Consider the following 18304-nt stretch of genomic DNA (forward strand, 5'->3'; position numbering starts at 1 on the left):
ATCCTCAGCAATGCACCCAAGGAACAGGTGAGGACAGGGGCAGAGCTGTAATAATGGGGAAAAAAAAGAATATATATATATATACACACACATATATATCTCCCTGGCAGCTCGGCTGCTAAAGAATCTGCCTGCAATGCAAGAGACCTGGGTTTCATTCCTGGGTCGGGATGATCCCCTGGAGAAGGGATAGGTTACCCACTTCAGTACTCTTGGGCTTCCCTTGTGGCTCAGCTGGTAAAGAATCTGCCTGCAATTTGGGAGGCCTGGATTGGATCCTGGGCTGGGAAGATCCCCCGGAGAAGGGAAAGGCTACCTACTTCAGTATTCTGGCCTGGAGAATTCCACAGACTGTATAGTCCATGGGGTTGCAAAGAGTCGGACACAACTGAGTGACTTTCACTTTCAAGCAATGCACCCAAGAAATAGGTGAGGACAGGGACAGAGTTGTAATAATGGGGGGAAAAAACCAAACTATACTTGTTTGCAAATAATTTGCATAGAAAATCCAAGAGAATCTATAGACTCTTAGACCTAATGTTAATCAAGATGTCCTGGATAACAAGATTAATAAGCAAACATCAATACTGTTCATATACACTAGCAACACTCATAAGAATTGTTTTCTTAAAAGATGCATTTATAATTGCAGCAAGAGTCATGAAAGAATACATCTAACAAAAGATGTATTTTCTCTCCAGAAAGACAAAAAATTTTAAGAGAAAATTATAAAATTTTATGAAAAGAAGAAACATCACAACTGTTTATGGATGGAAGACTTGATATCACAAAGATGTCAATCCTCCCCACCTCTGTCCCAGTTACCCTAAATACTGAGTACAGTTTCATGAAAAAAAATCCAAAGTTCCTTTCATGGACTTTTTAGCTGACTCTCTAGTTTATGAGGAAGAGAAAATAAAAATTTGGATTTTAAAGGAGAAAAGTGGAGGATTCATCTTATGAACATCAATATGAAAATCTTATGAAGATTCCTTATTATGAAATTCATCTTATGAAAATCAATAAGTTTAGAATCACATTAGAAATACATAAGCAAGACTTAAACCCATAACGGTAAAAAAAAAAAGTGTTACTAGTCTGAGGATGGGTCAGACAGAATGTTCAGAAACAGACCTGCAAGTATATGGAAGCTTGCATTCTCTTGAGTAGGCATTCAAAAGCAATGAGAAAAGGATGGCGTATTCAGTAACATGTGGTGGGGAAACTGTCTGTCCACGGAGAAAAAAAACTAAATTGGATCTTTACATGCTGCCATACACAGAAATAAATTCTTTATGATTTTATGTGCTTCAAAATGGGACTAATTAAGTACCCCCAATTAAGGACCCAGATAGGAAAGTACAGTGCTAAAAGATCAAAGCTGGACTCATACCCTCATGTTGGGGTCAATTACCAATTCAGTCTTCAGGAAATTTTGTATTTTGTTAAACAGCTACAATATTACAGTTCAAGAAAGGCCCAGGTCTTTTGAGAAGGATCATTATGTCAAAACACTGGTGAAGAGCAATGAAGAGAGAAATGTAAATACATAATTCAAAGACAGTTCTGAAAGCAGCCTAGATTCAGGTTATCATTGCTTCTGCAGCAAAGTATAAACATGACTACTGAATGTGTGAGCCAAAGTTCAGTCAAACAACCAAAATAAAATAACCTGCGATTATAAATTAAGTCAGATCAGACTTTCTAAACAACGGCTCCTCTTTTCTGTTAGAATCCTTAAGCACTGTTTCCAAGTGCACCAGTAGGTTTGCCGGGTTTTGTGATACAGCTCTTTATCTCCAATAAGCTGAGAGTTTTGTTTCTTTCTTTTATAAAAACACTAGGAAAACTCACAACTTTGAAGTAACTTAAAATCAATAAGTTTAGAATCACATTAGAAATACGTAAGAAATGAAGTCAATAAAATAAGTTTTAAGTCACTTATTTTAAACTTGGGCCACTAGATTTACCTTTTCTTCTAGGTGACATAAAAAGCAAAAACCAGATTCCTTGCCAGTCACACACACAAAACTAAAGATAACCCCCAAATCTAAACATTAGCATTATTGTAAGGCCACTTTTGTATTCCTCCTCTACCTTACCTGAATATTCTGGCAATGTTGGTACAGACATCCTTGTCACCTATGTACTGTTCCATTACTGTGCAGAGCTGGGGAAGGGCATTGATGCTTAGCAACTTACTTCTTGCTAGTGGTGAATCAACCAAGTTTCTCAGTGTAGCAGTCATCTAGGGGAAAAAAAGCATGTTAGTGGCATTTTTTTTTTAAAAAAAGAAAACACTAATACAGCAATACTAATCAGTGCAGGAGAACCCACACCGTAAGTTTTGATACATCAGTAGCTAAACCAAGGCCCCATTACGCATCACCCATCAAAGAACATGGGCCTATGCACAAGGAGCAAGAAATGAATACAAAGAAAGCCTACTTTGGTTCAAAAGTAATGAATGAAATATTCCTGTTAAGAAGCAATTAATATACCAAAACCTGAGGGTTAAGCAGATCACTGTCTGGCTTTCAGTTCAGTTCAGTTCAGTCGCTCAGTCGTATCCGACTCTCCGCGACCCCATGAATCACAGCACGCCAGGCCTCCCTGTCCATCACCAACCCCCGGAGTACACTCAAACTCATGCCCACAGAGTCGGTGATGCCATCCAGCCATCTCATTCTCGGTCTTCCCCCTCTCCTCCCGCCCCCAACCTTTCCCAGCATCAGAGTCTTTTCCAGTGAGTCAACTCGTCGCATGAGGTGGCCAAAATATTGCAGTTTCAGCTTTAGCATCAGTCCCTCCAATGAATATCCAGGATTGATCTCCTTTAGAATGGACTGGTTGGATCTCCTTGCAGTCCAAGGGACTCTCAAGAGTCTTCTCCAACACCACAGTTCAAAAGCATCGATTCTTCAGCGATCAGCCTTCTTCACAGTCCAACTCTCACATCCATACATGACCACGGGAAAAACCACTGCCTTGACTAGACGGACCTTGGTTGGCAAAGTAATGTCTCTGCTTTTTAATATATTATCAAGGCTGGTCATAACTTTCCTTCCAAGGAATAAGCGTCTTTTAATTTCATGGCTGCAATCAGCATCTGCAGTGATTTTGGAGCCCAAAAAAATAAAGTCTGACACTGTTTCCACTGTTTTTCCATCTATTTCCCATGAAGTGATGGGACCAGATGCCATGATCTTTGTTTTCTGAATGTTGAGCTTCAAGCCAACCTTTTCACTCTCCTCTTTCACTTTCATCAAGAGGCTTTTGAGTTCCTCTTCACTTTCTGCCATAAGGGTGGTGTCATCTGCATATCTGAGGTTATTGATATTTCTCCCAGCAATCTTGATTCCAGCTTGTGCTTCTTCCAGTCCAGCGTTCCTCATGATGTACTCTGCATATAAGTTAAATAAGCAAGGTGACAATATACAACCTTGACGTACACCTTTTCCTATTTGGAACCAGTCTGTTGTTCCATGTCCAGTCTGGCTTTAGTAGAAGTCATAAGGTAATTAACTGACCCTGTGACATGGCACATGAGTTCCACAGATCAGAAGTTTCTTGTTTCATATTCTTATAGATACCATCTAATAATAATGCTGCAGCCAAAGGATATTCAAGAATGTTAGTCTCTTTCCCTTCCTAGAGGCAAGAACTGACGTCTTGCAAATTTGCCTTGTTTTGTAAAAAACAAAACGTTCAGAAAAACTATGTACTTTAACCCTTGTCTGAAAGTGTAGAAGAGAACAATTTTAAAAATCTATAAAATGAAAGCTGCTCTTATCTAATAATTTTACATATATGCAAGGTGTTCTTTCCTCCTGAGATGGTACAGGCAGGCCACGGGTTAAAGGAGTCAGCTTGGGAGTTGGATGGCCTGGTCAACTTCCAGCCCTAGCCTTCATCAGTTCAGGCTTAGTTAGCTAATCTCCCAGAGCACATTTTCCTCATCAATAAAGTGGAGATGGTGACAGTTGCCCTGGCATTGTTAGGATTCAATGAGATGAGACGTGTGGCTGGCATTGCCAGTGCCAATTAACAGGAGTTCAAAAATCACAGGTTCCATCCCCACCTTTGTTATGGGTCTTCATATCCAAAACACAGAAGGAGGGAGATCACTAGCCTTAGACTCAAATAATGGACAGTCAAGTCCCAAATCTCCTAAATCTTCCTAAATACGTGACTGAGGCACTCAGTCATTTTTCAACTCCCCCATTCTTTGTCTGTGAAAAGGGGATTACAAACTCTGCTCACCAGCCAAGGTTGCGTGTAACAGGTGGAAAAAAGGTAACACGGTTTTTGTACACTGTAGAGGATTACATAAATAAGCATCATTACAGCCGTAACAAATAAACTTTAAAAATTACTAAGATGACATGTATGTTTGATTAGTTTTCTTTTGTAACAAATCGCAACAACAAAAAATGTTTTAAAAATATAACCAACCATATTCTCTCTAAAGCAGAAAACATAAACGTAATACTTCAAACAAATGTGTGCAAGTCTTTTGTAGTTGATTCAATTACACAGTGATTCAGTAAATTCTTCCCTGAAAGGTTCAGTATCCAAAACACTGCAGGGGAAACAAACTATTCTAGCATTCCACTTGACCTACCAACATAGTCTCTTAAGCTAAGGAAGGTTAACAAGCCATTCGAGGCATTCCAAGCCATCACTGCCATAAAATGGAAAATTCCCATCATCTGTTCCCGACTCTAACCTGTCCATCCTCTTCAGAGACAGCCCAGGCACTGGAGCACTGCTGGTTTATGTCAACCCAAAGGATGACTCGCAAGCTTCCCCACTCCTTCACCAAAGGGCACAGACGCTCGCGTGAATCCTGGCCGGAATCAGACAGGCAGAGACGGCAGCAAGACCGTGCAGCACTGATCCACCACTGTGCACACAAACACTGCCTTCCCTGGACCCCGAGGCTTCACAGATCCAGTGCCTCAATCTGTTGTCATCTTCTCGCTCCCCACACTCAACCTCTGGCTGGGGATGCTGTCAGCAGGAGGGACCAGAGCTTTCTTAGGAGCTTTTATTTTCTTGTTTCAAATTCGCTTTTTTTTCCCCCTCCTCTCCCTTTCAACCTTTTTCCTCAGTTCATTAGGAAAAGTCAAGACAGTTCAAGGTTCTTTTGCCCCAAACACATAACTTTTACAAATGGCCCAAATCAAGATGTGACATATCACCTGATTTTAAATCAGTATCTACTGTCTGGATCACACTGGGTGGAGTGCAAGGAGTTGAGCACGATATGATACCTGGAATGTTTCCATATTTCTTGGCTGTGATGCTACTCGAATCACATACATGAAACATACACCATGCACGTGAAAAATACAGAGTAGTGATGCTTTAGTTCATGACACTACCATCAACACAGCTGCTCAAGTCACAAAACTCAGAGATATTCCAGAACACTGCCTTTCTGCTTTCTGTTTCCCTAAGCCCTCCGGGCTTTTTGTCCATTGCTCCTACCATATGATTCTATTTCCTGACTTTCGTCTGCAAGACCTGGTATGGCCTGACTCTGGCCAACCCCGCAAATTTCATCTCATACCACATACCCTGACAAACTGCTTTATTTAGGTTACTTAATATTGTGGTGTCCATCACCAACTCCTAGAGCTTGCTCAAACTCATGTTTATCGAGTCAGTGATGCCATCCAACCATCTCATCCTCTGTCGTCCCATCCTCCTCCTGCCTTCAATTTTTCCGAGCATAAGGGTCTTTTCCAATGAATCAGTTCTTCGCATCAGGTGGCCAAAGTATTGGAGTTTCAGCTTCAGCATCAGTCCTTCCAATGAATATTCAGGACTGATTTCCTTTAGGATGGACTAGTTCAATCTCCTTGCAGTCCAAGGGACTCTCAAGAGTACACAGTGGGTCCTCAATAAATATTTGTTGATGGAATGGATTACTGGACTAGTATCTACAAAGGAACCACTGGTGTACATAGAAAGGTTGGGATCCAGAAAACCATGGATGAATCAGACAGTATGTCTGAGTGAGATGGATTTTAAAATGATTAATGAGCATCAAAGAATTGATGCTTTCAAACTGTGGTGCTGGAGAAGACTCTTGAGAGTCCCTTGGACTGCAAGATCATCAAACCAATCAAGTCTAAAGGAAATCAACCCTGAATATTCATTGGAAGGATCGCTGTTGAAGTTGAAGCGCCAATACTTTGGCCACCTGATGCAAAGAGGCGACTCATTAGAAAAGGCCCTGATGCTGGAAAAGATTGAGGGCAGGAGGAAAAGGGGGAGACAGAGGATGAGATGGTTGACTGGCATCATTGACTCAATGGACACAAATTTGAGCAAACTTCAGGAGATAATGAAGAACAGGGAAGCCTGGCGTGCTGCAGTCCATGGGGTCCAACACTCCAAAGAGTTGGACGTGACTTAGTGACTCAACAACAAAAAGGAGCAAAGAAATAAAAAAAATAACTGATGAAAGAAAAATAGACTTCCTGGAGGCGACCTAGTGTATTCCCTTTTCATTGCATCCATGACAGCAGCTCCTTCCTGGGCTCTTACCTCCTCTCTCCCCTTCTGTTCCAACACTGACTGGTCACCTGTTCCACCTCTTCTTCCCACCTCCAGGGTTGCTGGTTCTGTTTAAGCCTACTTCATCTCTTTCCCAAAGTCTGCACCCCCTGAATGGACTCCTTCCACTGTCTGCCCTGGTGAGCTCACCTCCCCACAGCCTCTCTCTGCTGTCAGGGGAAGCATCCTGAAACCCAGCCTTCCCTGTTCAGACTTCCTCTGATTTCCAGTGGCCTACTGGGCAAAATCCATATCCAAAAGGCTCTTTGCTCTGGAAAGCACGGCTTACCCCACCAGGCTCATCTCCTTCATCTCCCTTCCTCCCTTTCCCTGCACGTGGGTCATCTTTCAGACTCTGCACCACACACAACCTCCTGGTCCTTCCACAGTTCCAAACCTCTGAATGAACCACTGCCTCTGCAGAATATCCTCCTCCAAAACTCTCCTCTGCTCCTTCTCCAATTTGTTCATCTCCTGCTCGGGATTCTAAACCCAGCTCAGGCTCACTTCTCCCCTGTTGAAGGCTTTTCAGTGGTTGATTGTTCCCCTACCAGATAAATAAACCTTTCTGTTCACACCTGTTTCACACCTAGACCCCTTACAACTTGTATCAGACACTTTCTCTCCCACTGTGAGCTCCTCTAGGGTCCAAACAGTTTCTTATTCCTCTTTCTATCTGGAGGACAATAAATATGCTCATAAATACTGGCTGGATGACACGCAGGGGGAGAAAGGAAGAGGGGATGAGGAGGAGAAAGAAGGAAAGGGGGAAGGAAACAAAGGGACAAGGGAGACAGGAGATGGAAAAGGAGGCTTTTCCCCTTTAAGACGCCTCTGGCAAGAAAGTGCTGGGATTAGCAGAGGCCTTGTGGTAAACTAGAATTTAAACCCCCTCAGGGAGGAGGATCAGGAGGAGGTCACCCGGCAGATGCAGCAATGAAAGCCCCCCATTCTGAGGAGCTGGCTGTGAGCCAAGGGTCTCACTGTGGGTGGGGCTGGGGCTGAATACCGTACACAGACAAGTGGCTTCTTCTGGGAAAAACATAAAGAGAGCGGTGGGAGGAGAGTCTAGCTAAATACTGTGCTAACACTGAAGGCAAATTCCAAGTCAGCCCACTTAACTCTCAACCTTGCTCCATCTTTTAACAGAGATATATTTGCGGAAATTGTTAATGGGATGTGTGCTCTGCAGCTGAGTCTGTTTTTCAATGCCCCCCAGGAAAGCCCACACACTGGGCCTGCCCTGTAGAGCAGGAGTTCAAAGTCCAAGCTCCCTGCTTGGGAGAAATACACCCATGTCTTTAAGTCTCTATTCTAGTTTATATTGCTCCTAATTCTGCTTAGTGATGTATTTTTCTATTTTATTGTATATAATCTTTTAAACCATCTCAAATACTTTATGACCAAAAAACAAACAAACAAACCCCAAAGTTAAAGTTAGCTGCATACATAGATGCTTGTTTAGAATCTAAAGGGTTTACTGGAACAATTCCCAACCTCTTAACGGTGGTCATCTCATCAAGAAATAGCAAACTGAAAAACAAGAGTTTCAATTATTCTTTTTCCCATCTCTTAATGTGCAGCCCCTTGGGACAGACATGATGAGTCAGAAGGCAACCAGTGGGAAGAAGAAAAAGGAGAAGAATATGGAACTAGTAATCCACAAAAAGGATGGATAAAAATTTAAGTGTCCTTACTAATTAGCAGTTTTTATTTGATGTCTGGGACAAAAGGGGATCTGAATGTTTGGTATATATCAGGTAAGAAACATTCTAGCGTGATTTTGGTTGCAAATCTACTGCTGAAGTGACTGAGCCACACCCTGCAACTTTGTGGGGCTCACTTTTCCTGAGGCAGCTGTGTGTGTGTGTGTGTGTGTGTCTGTGTGTGTCTGTGTGTGTGTGTGTGTGTCTGTGTGTGTCTGTGTGTGTGTGTTAGTCGCTTAGTCGTGTCCAACTCTTGGCGGCCCCCTGGACTGTAGCCTGCCAGGCTCCTCTGTCCATGGGATTCTCCAGGCAAGAACACTGGATCGAGTTGTCATTTCCTACTCCAGCGATCTTCCCAACTCAGGGATTGTGGCTCCTCCATTGGCAGGCAGATCCTTTACCACTGAGCCACCTGGGAAGCCCTGGGTTTCCCCAGATTCCTTGATCATTGTAAGATTGGTCCCCACCCTCAATCAGCATCTCCAGGTAAAACACCTGGGGAGTTTGGCAAAGCTATCCCATCTCACATTGAATTAGTCGGGCCTCAAAGTTCTGTCAGTTAACAATGGGAGACCATTTTAAAGGGAAAAATTATAACAAGTAGTGATCAGATAATTTATAAGGGCTCAAACAGCATTTTAGTAAAGCAAAATTAGAATTCAAAAGATTTAGCAATTAAAAAAATCAATCTAGGTACTTTATTATCAATTTCAAATTATGTTTCCAATTATTATTTGAAAATTCTTAGCAAACACATTGAAATTTCTGCCTTAAAGCGTGAGTCCCTCCTGATTTAGATCACTGAACTTAAGAATGATAATGCAGGGTCAGCAGCTGCGGCCCCACTCCCAGCATTCTCTACTGCACTGGGGTAGGCACACATGGGGAGGGCTGGTTGGTCCCCCTGAGCCTGCATAGACCGCTCATTTCACCAGTGAATGACTTCCCTCTTCCCTTTGCACTCTCCTGCCATCAGAGTCCTCAGTCCCCCGGAACTCACCGGATTCTGCCCCAGGAGGCATTCAACCATCAGAGCTGGCCCAGATTAGAAGGGCTTGTAGCTCACAGCCCACCACAGAACTCCCATTTTGGTGTATCAGAAACTGAACAAGCTCTTTGGCTAGCCCAGGACCTTCACCGTCAGTCACGGCATTGTTCCTTGGAGAAATATTTTCCCAATTTCAAAGAAAACGTTGGAACATAATGCAATTGAAAATTGTACCACTAACAGTCTGAAAGTTGTTAAGCTTCCTCTACCAAAACTGACATCAAGATTCATTTTATTTTTATACATTGAATGCTGTTGAGAAAAAAAAAAATTTGAGCAGCTTACTTTGTTTTTTATAAAGCTATCTTATGAGCTTGATCTCATTTGCACCCTTAATTTGTGGACAGCAAAGATATTCTGAGCCCCACTTTTCAGATGAGGAAACTGAAGCTCAGGAAGGCCGCCAGCTCCAGGTAGGTGGGCTTCCAGGACCCCGCCAACTCCTCATCTGTTGTCTCCCCTGCTCCATTTGACTGTCTCCTAAAAGCACTCATTTTATTGCCCAATCATCTGGAATATCCATAACCAAAACCCCTAGAGCTTTATCTCAACTTGACTGCCAACTGCAAAATGGTTCGCTTCCCGCTGATGACGTGAAAGAATAAACACAGCCGCCAGAGACCACAAACAGTGTCAAATGATTTAAGACCAAAGCCACACCATTTTTCCAACCTCAGCAAAACCATCTCCCTCTATTAATGAGAGCATATTCATTTTCTGGATTTGTGCCCAACTGAGACCACATATATGCCAAAACCAGAGCCTCTGTGGTAACCCAAGGAGTTTCATATTGTCTCATATATTAATATGAATAGTATAGTTCTGGCTGAGATAAAAGAAACCAATTATAAGGTGCCACTATATACATGAAACTGCTAGTCCTAAATATTCCTAAGCCTTTCATTGGAGTTAAGATACATGTATATGAAAGTAATACTAGTTCACGGTCCTCAGTAACGCTTAGTGCCTGGCTGTGGAGCCTGGATGGCACATTCCTACCACAGGGGTCCTACTTCAGCGGGCAATGTTTCTGCCCTCCTCAAATCCTAGTGCCCTCCTAGTTTGCGACTCTACTTAATGTCTGCCCATGTTTATTATTGCTTCTCCATTTACCACCACTATGTCAGTTACCTTGATAAAATGAGTAGGTAGCTGATGCTTCCAGTTGTGGCTATTATATGTATCAGATCAGCTGAAATTTGAATGTCATCTAAACTATACAGAATGTCAGAGTAGTAAAACAAGGAAAATGAGTCTGAAAAAGATAATGCTTTACGAACTACAGAGTAATAACACTGATTTTCAGAATTACCTGTTAAAGTTAGAGACATTTCTTTATTGCCACAACAACGTCTACGATGAAGACTGAGCAGATACGACAGCAACTGAGAAGCAAAGGTTCTCCCCAGAAGCAGGTGGCGTGGGAACACTTACCTCCCACACTTGATGTTCCTTCCTTGTGAGGAGACATCCCTTAGCATAATCTCCTGGACACCTCACTTCCTGCTTGGTGACCACAGGTGTTCTGCTCTGCTCCCCCAAGGCAGGCGTGGCCTGTGACCAGGTGGGCAAATCTGATTCAGGGGCTCAGGATTAGAAAGCACTCCCTCCTCAGCTGTAGACTACAGCCTTCAACTTTCCTCCCCATCTGCCTTAGTCTCTCTTCGTTTCCAAATTCAAAAAAGGCTGTTAGATGTTTGGGATCCCTGACTCTCCCCAGATCTTTAGACATGCCACCCGTGGAGAATCAAAGGGGAACACAAGTTGTTTAAATGTAGTCCCTTCCCAGGAAAGGGAAGAGTAGGCTCTGACTACCCACTCTCTCAGGCCAGATGGCTGAGTGAGTGATCAGTTACACTACTGGGTACTTCTTTATAGGAAGGAAACCTCATAAGCAGAAGTAGCTCCCCTTCCCACAAACAAATATATCATCACACAATTAGCAAGGGACTTCCCTAGTGGTTAAGAATTTACCTGCCAATGCAGGGTACACAGGTTCGATCCCCAGTCCAGGAAGATTTCACATACCAAGGAGCACCTAAACCTGAGCGCCTAGAGCCTTTGCCCCACACCAAGAGAAGCCACCAAAATGAGAAACCCACAAACCACAACTGGAGAGGACACCCCGTTCACTGCAACTAGAGAAGATCTGCACACAGTAACAAAGACGTCGTGCTCCTGCTCAGTCCCTCAGTCATGCCTGACTCTTTCGCGACCCCATGGACTGTAGCCCACCGGGCTCCTCTGTCCATGGAAGTTTACAGGCAAGAAATACTGGACTGGGTTGCCATTTCCTACTCCAGGGGATCTTCCTGACCCAGGGGATCGAACCTGCGTCTCCTGCATTGGTAGGCAGATTTTTTACCACTGAGCCACCTGGGAAGCCCAATGAAGACCAACAGCAGCCAAAAATATAAATAAATAATTTAAAAATTGGCAAGCCTAATAACCAAAGACTGTGACAAAGAAAAGTTTCACCCAGTCACAAAAACAATATGCAAATAAGTAAAATAGCTAATTGCATTATACCCATATCAGTTTCCTGATTTAATAATGCCCTATAGTGATGCCCTTCATGGATCACTGCCTTGGAATGGTGAAGGGGCTTGCATAACTTAGTGAAGCTATGAGCCATGCCATGCAGGGCCACCCAAGATGGACCAGTCACAGTGGAGAGTTCTGACAAAACGTGATCCACTGGAGGAGGGAATGGCAAACCACTCGAGTATACTAGCTGTGAGAATCCCATGAACTGTACAAAAAGGCAAAAAGATATGACACCAAAAGATAAGCCCCCCTCCACCCCGACGTCAGAAGTTGTCCAATATGCTACCGTGGAAGGGAGGAGGACAACTGCTAATAGCTCCAGAAAAATGAAGCGGCTGGGCCAAAGTGGAAATGACACTCACTTGTGGATGTGTCTGAAAGTAAAATCTGATGCTGCAACCAACCATATTACATAGGAACCTGGAAAGTTAGGTCCATGAATCAAGGTAAATTGGACATGGTCAAGCAGGAGATGGCAAGAGTAAACATAAACATCTTAGAAATCAGTGAACTAAAACAGACAGGAATGGATGAATTTAATTCAAATGACCATTATGTCTACTATTGTGAGCAAGAATCCCTTAGAAGAAATAGAGTAGCCCTCATAATCAAAAAAGAGTCCGAAATGCAGTACTTGGATACAATCTCAAAAACGATAGAAGGATCGCTGTTCATTTCCAAGGGAAACCATTCAATATCACAGGAATCCAAGTCTATGCTCCAAACACTGCTGCCGAAGAAGCTGAAGTTAATCAGTTCTATGAAGACCTAGAAGACCTCCTAGAACAAACACCAAAAAGGATGTCCTATTTATCATAGGGGATTGGAATGCTAAAGTAGGAAGGCGAGAGATACCTGGAGTAACAGGCAAGTTTGGCCTTGGAGTACAAAATGAAGCAGGGCAAAGGCTAATAGAATTCTGCCAAGAGAATGCACTGGTCATAGCAAACACCCTCTTCCAATAACACAAGAGATGACTCCACACATGGACATCACCAGATGGTCTTTACCAAAATCAGACTGATTACATTCTTTGTAGCCAAAGATGGAGAAGCTGTATACAGTCAGTAAAATCAAGACCTGGAGCTAATTGTGGCTCACATCATCAGCTCCTCATAGCAAAATTCAGGCTTAAACTAAAGAAAGCTGGGGAAACCACTAGGCCAGTCAGGTGCGACTTAAATCAAATCCCCTGTGAATATACAGTGGAGGTGACAAATAGATTCAAGGCATTAGATCTAGTAAACAGAGTGCATGAAGAATTATGGACAGAGGTCCATAATACTGCACAGCAGGCAGCAAACAATATCATCCCAAAGAAAAAGAAATGCAAGAAGTCAAGGAGGCTTTACAAATAGTTGAAAAGCAAGGATAAAGGGAAAGGGACACCCAACTAAATGCAGAATTCCAGAGAACAGCAAGGAGAGACAAGAAGGCCTTCTTCAATGAACAATGCAAAGAAATAAAGGAAAATAGCAGAAAGGGTAAGACTAGACATCTCTTCCAAGAAAAGTGGAAATATCAAAGAAACAATTAATCCAAAGATGGGCACAATAAAGGATAGAAATGGTAAAGACCTAATAGAAGCAGAAAAGATCAAGAAGAGATGGAAAGAATACACAAAAGAACTGTACAAAGAAGACCTTAATGACCCAGATAACTATGACAAAGTAAGAAGGCACGTGGGCCTTAGGAAGCACTGTTGCCAGTAGAGCTAGTGGAGGTATGGAATTCCGGTTGAGCTATTTCAAATCCTAAAAGATGATGCTCTTAAAGTGCTATACTCAGTATGTCTGCAAATTTGGAAAACCCAGCTGTGGCCACAAGACTGGAAAAGGTTAGTTTTCATTCCAATTCCCAGGAAGGGCAGTACTAAAGAATATTCAAACCATCAGACAGTTGCACTCATCTCCAGTGCTAGTACAGTTATGCTCAAAATCCTGCATGCTAGGCTTCAGCATTACATGAACAGAGAACTTCCAGATGCCCAAGTTGGGTTTAGAAAAGGTAGAGGAACCAGAGATAAAATTGCCAACATTCTCTGGATCATAGAGAAAGCTCTAATTTCTGATAATAAAAGTATCATTTTCTGAGTCACCCAGGATCCATCTCTGTTTAATTCACTTTCCTTTTCCCCACACTTCAGAGCCAAAGCGGAAGAAAGGGACTGAAAAAGAGTGGGAGGACTGACCTTTCTGAGAAACTTCCACTTAGAAAAAGGAAGGATGGGAAACTGGAGGTGTACAGAGCAAGAAGGTGGCAACATTAGAACTTCAAGGACCCTCTGGGGAGAAGCTTGCAGGCTTAGGGGTCAGAGAAACCAGGTGTAAGAAGAGGGAAAGAAATTATGTTATCTGGGGTGGGGCGGGGGCATGCGGGACAGTTCCAATTTCAAAAATGTGAAATTCGAAGCAGGGAAAGAACATATTTCTCTAAGGAGTAAACTCAAAATTAAAGAATAAAAGGCTATAAAGAAGAAAAGATTGAAAATGCAAAAGAATCCATAAAAATAGGAACATTAGTTTAAGTCAATCTGGGTTTAATAGTTAGGCTGTTATTTAGTCACTAAGTCATATCTGACTCTTCTGCTGACCCCAGGGACTGTAGCTCACCAGGTTCCTCTGCCCATGGGATTCTCCACGCACGAATACTAGAGTGCGTTACCATTTCCTTCTTTAGGGGATCATTCCAACCCAGGGATTGAACCCTAGTCTCCTACATTGGCAGGCGGGTTCTTTGTCACTGAGCCACCTGGGAAGCCCAATAGTTATGTTATATCCTTACAAATTACTTAGCTGTAAATGTAAGTACCTTGAGATTTTCTTCAATTACTGTGTCCTCAAGACACAAGAGGACAAATGAGTCACTGGGGGATTGGGGCCTGTTTGTGATTATGACACATACAACAGACTCTTCCCTGGTGCCCAGAAAGGGGGCACGATGGAAACCACAACAAACTTTCTGATGGAGGCGACTCCAGGAATTATCCTCAGTTCCTTCCTAATTGTTGGCCCTTACAAGTCCGGCCAGACATTAATGTCTGGTGACTCAGATGTTAAAGACTCTGCCTGCAATGTGGGACACCCAGATTCGATCCCTGGGTCATAAAGATCCCCTGGAGAAGGAAGTGGCAACGCACTCCAGTATTCTGGCCTGGAGAATCCCAGGGACAGAGGAACCTAGTGGGCTACAGTCCATGGGGTCACAAAGAGTCTGACACAACTGAGCAATGAACACACACAAGTCAGAAATGAACGCTAACATCTCTGATAACCCTCTGAGATTAACACTGACAAACCCCTATTTCATTTGTGTCACCTCCTTAGGTGATGCAATTTGCTGCTGGAATCTAGGGGGGCCTAACCTTTCAGCTGGTCTGTATTTCTCTTTCTCCACGATTTAAGGAGCTCTCGCAAGTCGAGCATTATGGAATATAGTGATCATGCACAGATTAACTTTCTTTATGTTTATGATTTTTCAGACAAACTTTTGTCTCTTGTTTTGCCAGACTGGGAGTATTAATACTTTCACTTGGTGGAAAGTGGTGCTGACCCCTTTGAATATCAACAATCATTCTCTCAACCTTCTCAAAATGCTACTAACATCAAGCATCCGACAGTTTGAACTGAACACATGGGTTCAGTTCAGAGTTTTATAGAAGAATAGGGCATCAGAATACTATTATCTGGACACGCGGATCACCAAAAAGTAGGCCCCTACTGGTGTTTTCTTCACCACCCAGAATACACCTGACACAGAGCAGCCACTGCACAAACACTTGTGAGGTCAGTGTCTCAACGTCAGGTGTGCAGTGATAAACATATACGTATGTGTATACATATATGTAAGAAATAACACAAAGAAAACTTTTTAAAAATCTCAACACTTCAGTAATTCCTCTAAGCATCATTAGCCCCTGTGCTGTGGAGGAGCTTTTTTATCCCTTTCACATCCACTTCTGGATCTCACTCCTTTAGCTCCTTTATAATCGGTCTAAAATCTAATAACTACAGCACCGTCTCTTATTTGGGGCTGCTGTGTGTGAGACCTGAGTCCTCCCATCTGACCGAACCCCTGACACACTCCCTCCCGTCACATTTCAGTGTTCTGGTCTTTATCCATGTACTGTCTTGTGCACACCCATCTTTCTTTCTGCCACTCTGACCTCACCTCCTCTGCACACACAGACCTCCCAACTGCTCTGTTACTCCAGGTCCATACTCGGCAGCCTGATATTCGAGGCCCATGACCACAGCCTTGGAATCTCACCTCCCAGGCCTCCCTCACACCACTCTCTGCTCCGGACAGACCCCCTCTTCAGCAGCGCCCAAACACACCTTGTCCCTTTCCCTTGGCACCAGTTTCCTGCATCCTACACGACCCTCAGAGTCCAGCTTCAGGGCTTTCCACTCACTCAGTGGCCTCCAACAGGGCTGCGCAAGGGAAACAGGAGGCCTCCAGCACTGTGCTGGGTAGAACACATGAAGTTTTACAGCATGAGGCAAAGCTATGAGGTGTTTGGGTTGAAAATCATAAAGGAGAGGAAGTCCTGCCTTTACCTTTTTGCATTGCGTGTTCTCTCTGGTTTACAGATATTACTCCATTAGTACAGACACAGGTTATTTATTTACTTTCTCAGTTGAACAAAGTTGCTTTCAAAAAATATCTCACGAGCTACAGCTACCAGTTCCAAAAGCTGGTGTAATCAAACAGTTCTACCTGTGGCCCCGTCTGTTTGGTTGACTATGCACTGGAGTGAGCTAATGAAAGGCCAGGCAGTGCGACACACTCACTAGAGACTTTCATCTGTTCTTGCAGTGAAGTCAAGTTGCTTACATTTTCTCATCCAGATGATACAAAACAGCTTTTCTTTGTCTTAATTAAACACAAGGGAATGCCCAGTACAGAAAATTCTGCAAATGAAATGGCCTAAAACGATATCTCCCTTCCCCCACATTTGTAAACACACACACACACACACACACACATAATGACAGAGCACAGGGACACACACAGCTCCACGGGAGGAGCACGTTCTCAGGTGGTGGCAAGGACGGGCCCCACTTTCTCCTGCTGGACGGGGATGTGAGTGCTGACTAGGCTCCAGGGAGAGGCCTCAGGCTGTGCAGTCCCCACACCCCCATGCCAGATGCCAGGCAGGTGGAGAGAAAGACTGTGGAGACATGGCAGTGCCTGGTGAGGGGTGGGGGGCAGTGTGGACAGAGTTACTACACCCTAGAGGGATGCATTCCCACCTGGAGGGATGCACGGATGTCTGGAAAAGAAAGGGGCATCTATCCTAGTGAGTCAGTTTGCACTTGAGGAGGCTGAAGCAAGCCAAGAGGGAAAGGAGAGGAATGTGGGGAGAAGTGCACTGCACTGACTGGCATGCCAGAGGTCCTAGCTCTGGATCTGATGCATTTTCGGTCACGGGTATGTGGGAGTGCTTAGTCACTTCAGTTGTGTGTGACTCTTTGCAATCCTACGGACCACTGTCCACCAGGCTTCTCTGTCCATGGGACTCTCCAGGCAACAATACTGGAGTGGGTTGCTATTTCCTCCTCCAGGGGATCTTCCTGACCCAGGGATCTAATCCACATCTCTTATGTCTCCTGCCTTGGCAGGCAGGTTTTTTTTTTTTTTTTTTTTTACCACTAGTGCCACCTGGGAAATCAATTCTCCTTTATACCAATTGATTTTATTTGTATATTTTTATTATACATTACAGTAATCCAAGTCTATGGTCCCGACCACTGAGGCTGAAGTTGACTGGTTCTACAAAGACCTACAACACTTTCTAGAATACCAAAAACAAGATGTCCTTTTCATCATAGGGGATTGGAATGCAAAAGTAGAAAGTCAAGAGATACCTGGAGAAATTGGCAGATTTGGCCTTGGAGTACAAAATGAAGCAAGGCAAAGGCTAACAGAGTTTTGACAAGAGAACACACTAGTCATAGCAAATAGCCTCATCCACCAACACAAGAGAAGACTCTACACATGAACATCACTGGATGGTCAATACTGAAATCAGAATGATTATATTTCTTGCAGCCAAAGATTGAGAAGCTCTATACAGTCAGTAAAATCAAGATGAAGCTGACTATGGCTCAGATCATGAACTCCTTATTGCAAAATTCAGGTTTAAATTGAAGAAAGTAGGGAAAACCACTAGACCATTCAGGTATTACCTAAATCAAATCCCTTATTCAGTGGAGGTGAATAGATTCAAGGGATTAGATCTGGTAGACAGAGTGCCTGAAGGGCTCTGAATGGAGGTTCATAACATTGTACAGAAGCCAGTGACAAAGACCATCCCCAAGAGAAAGAAGTGCAAGAAGGCAAAGTGGTTGTCTGAGGAGGCTTTACAAATAGCTTAGGAAAGAAGAGAAGTAAAAGACAAGGGAGAAATAAAAAGATACACCCAACTAAATGT

At 43.3% G+C, this 18304-nt stretch overlaps 1 protein-coding gene across 5 annotated transcripts in view; it reads right to left on the minus strand.

The window, feature by feature from the left end:
- ARMC2 (armadillo repeat containing 2) overlaps positions 1–18304 on the minus strand; it is a 121520-nt gene that overhangs the window by 46089 nt on the left and 57127 nt on the right. For all 5 annotated transcript variants that reach the window (XM_055433532.2, XM_088840642.1, XM_088840643.1 and 2 more), the window contains one exon: positions 2103–2248. In XM_055433532.2, the coding sequence (XP_055289507.1) occupies positions 2103–2248 (146 nt within the window). The remainder of the gene's footprint in view (positions 1–2102; positions 2249–18304) is intronic.

The sequence above is a fragment of the Moschus berezovskii genome, chromosome 10, assembly GCF_049115385.1.
Source record: "Moschus berezovskii isolate FMDL1 chromosome 10, NW_MosBer_1.0, whole genome shotgun sequence".
NCBI lineage: Eukaryota > Metazoa > Chordata > Mammalia > Artiodactyla > Moschidae > Moschus > Moschus berezovskii.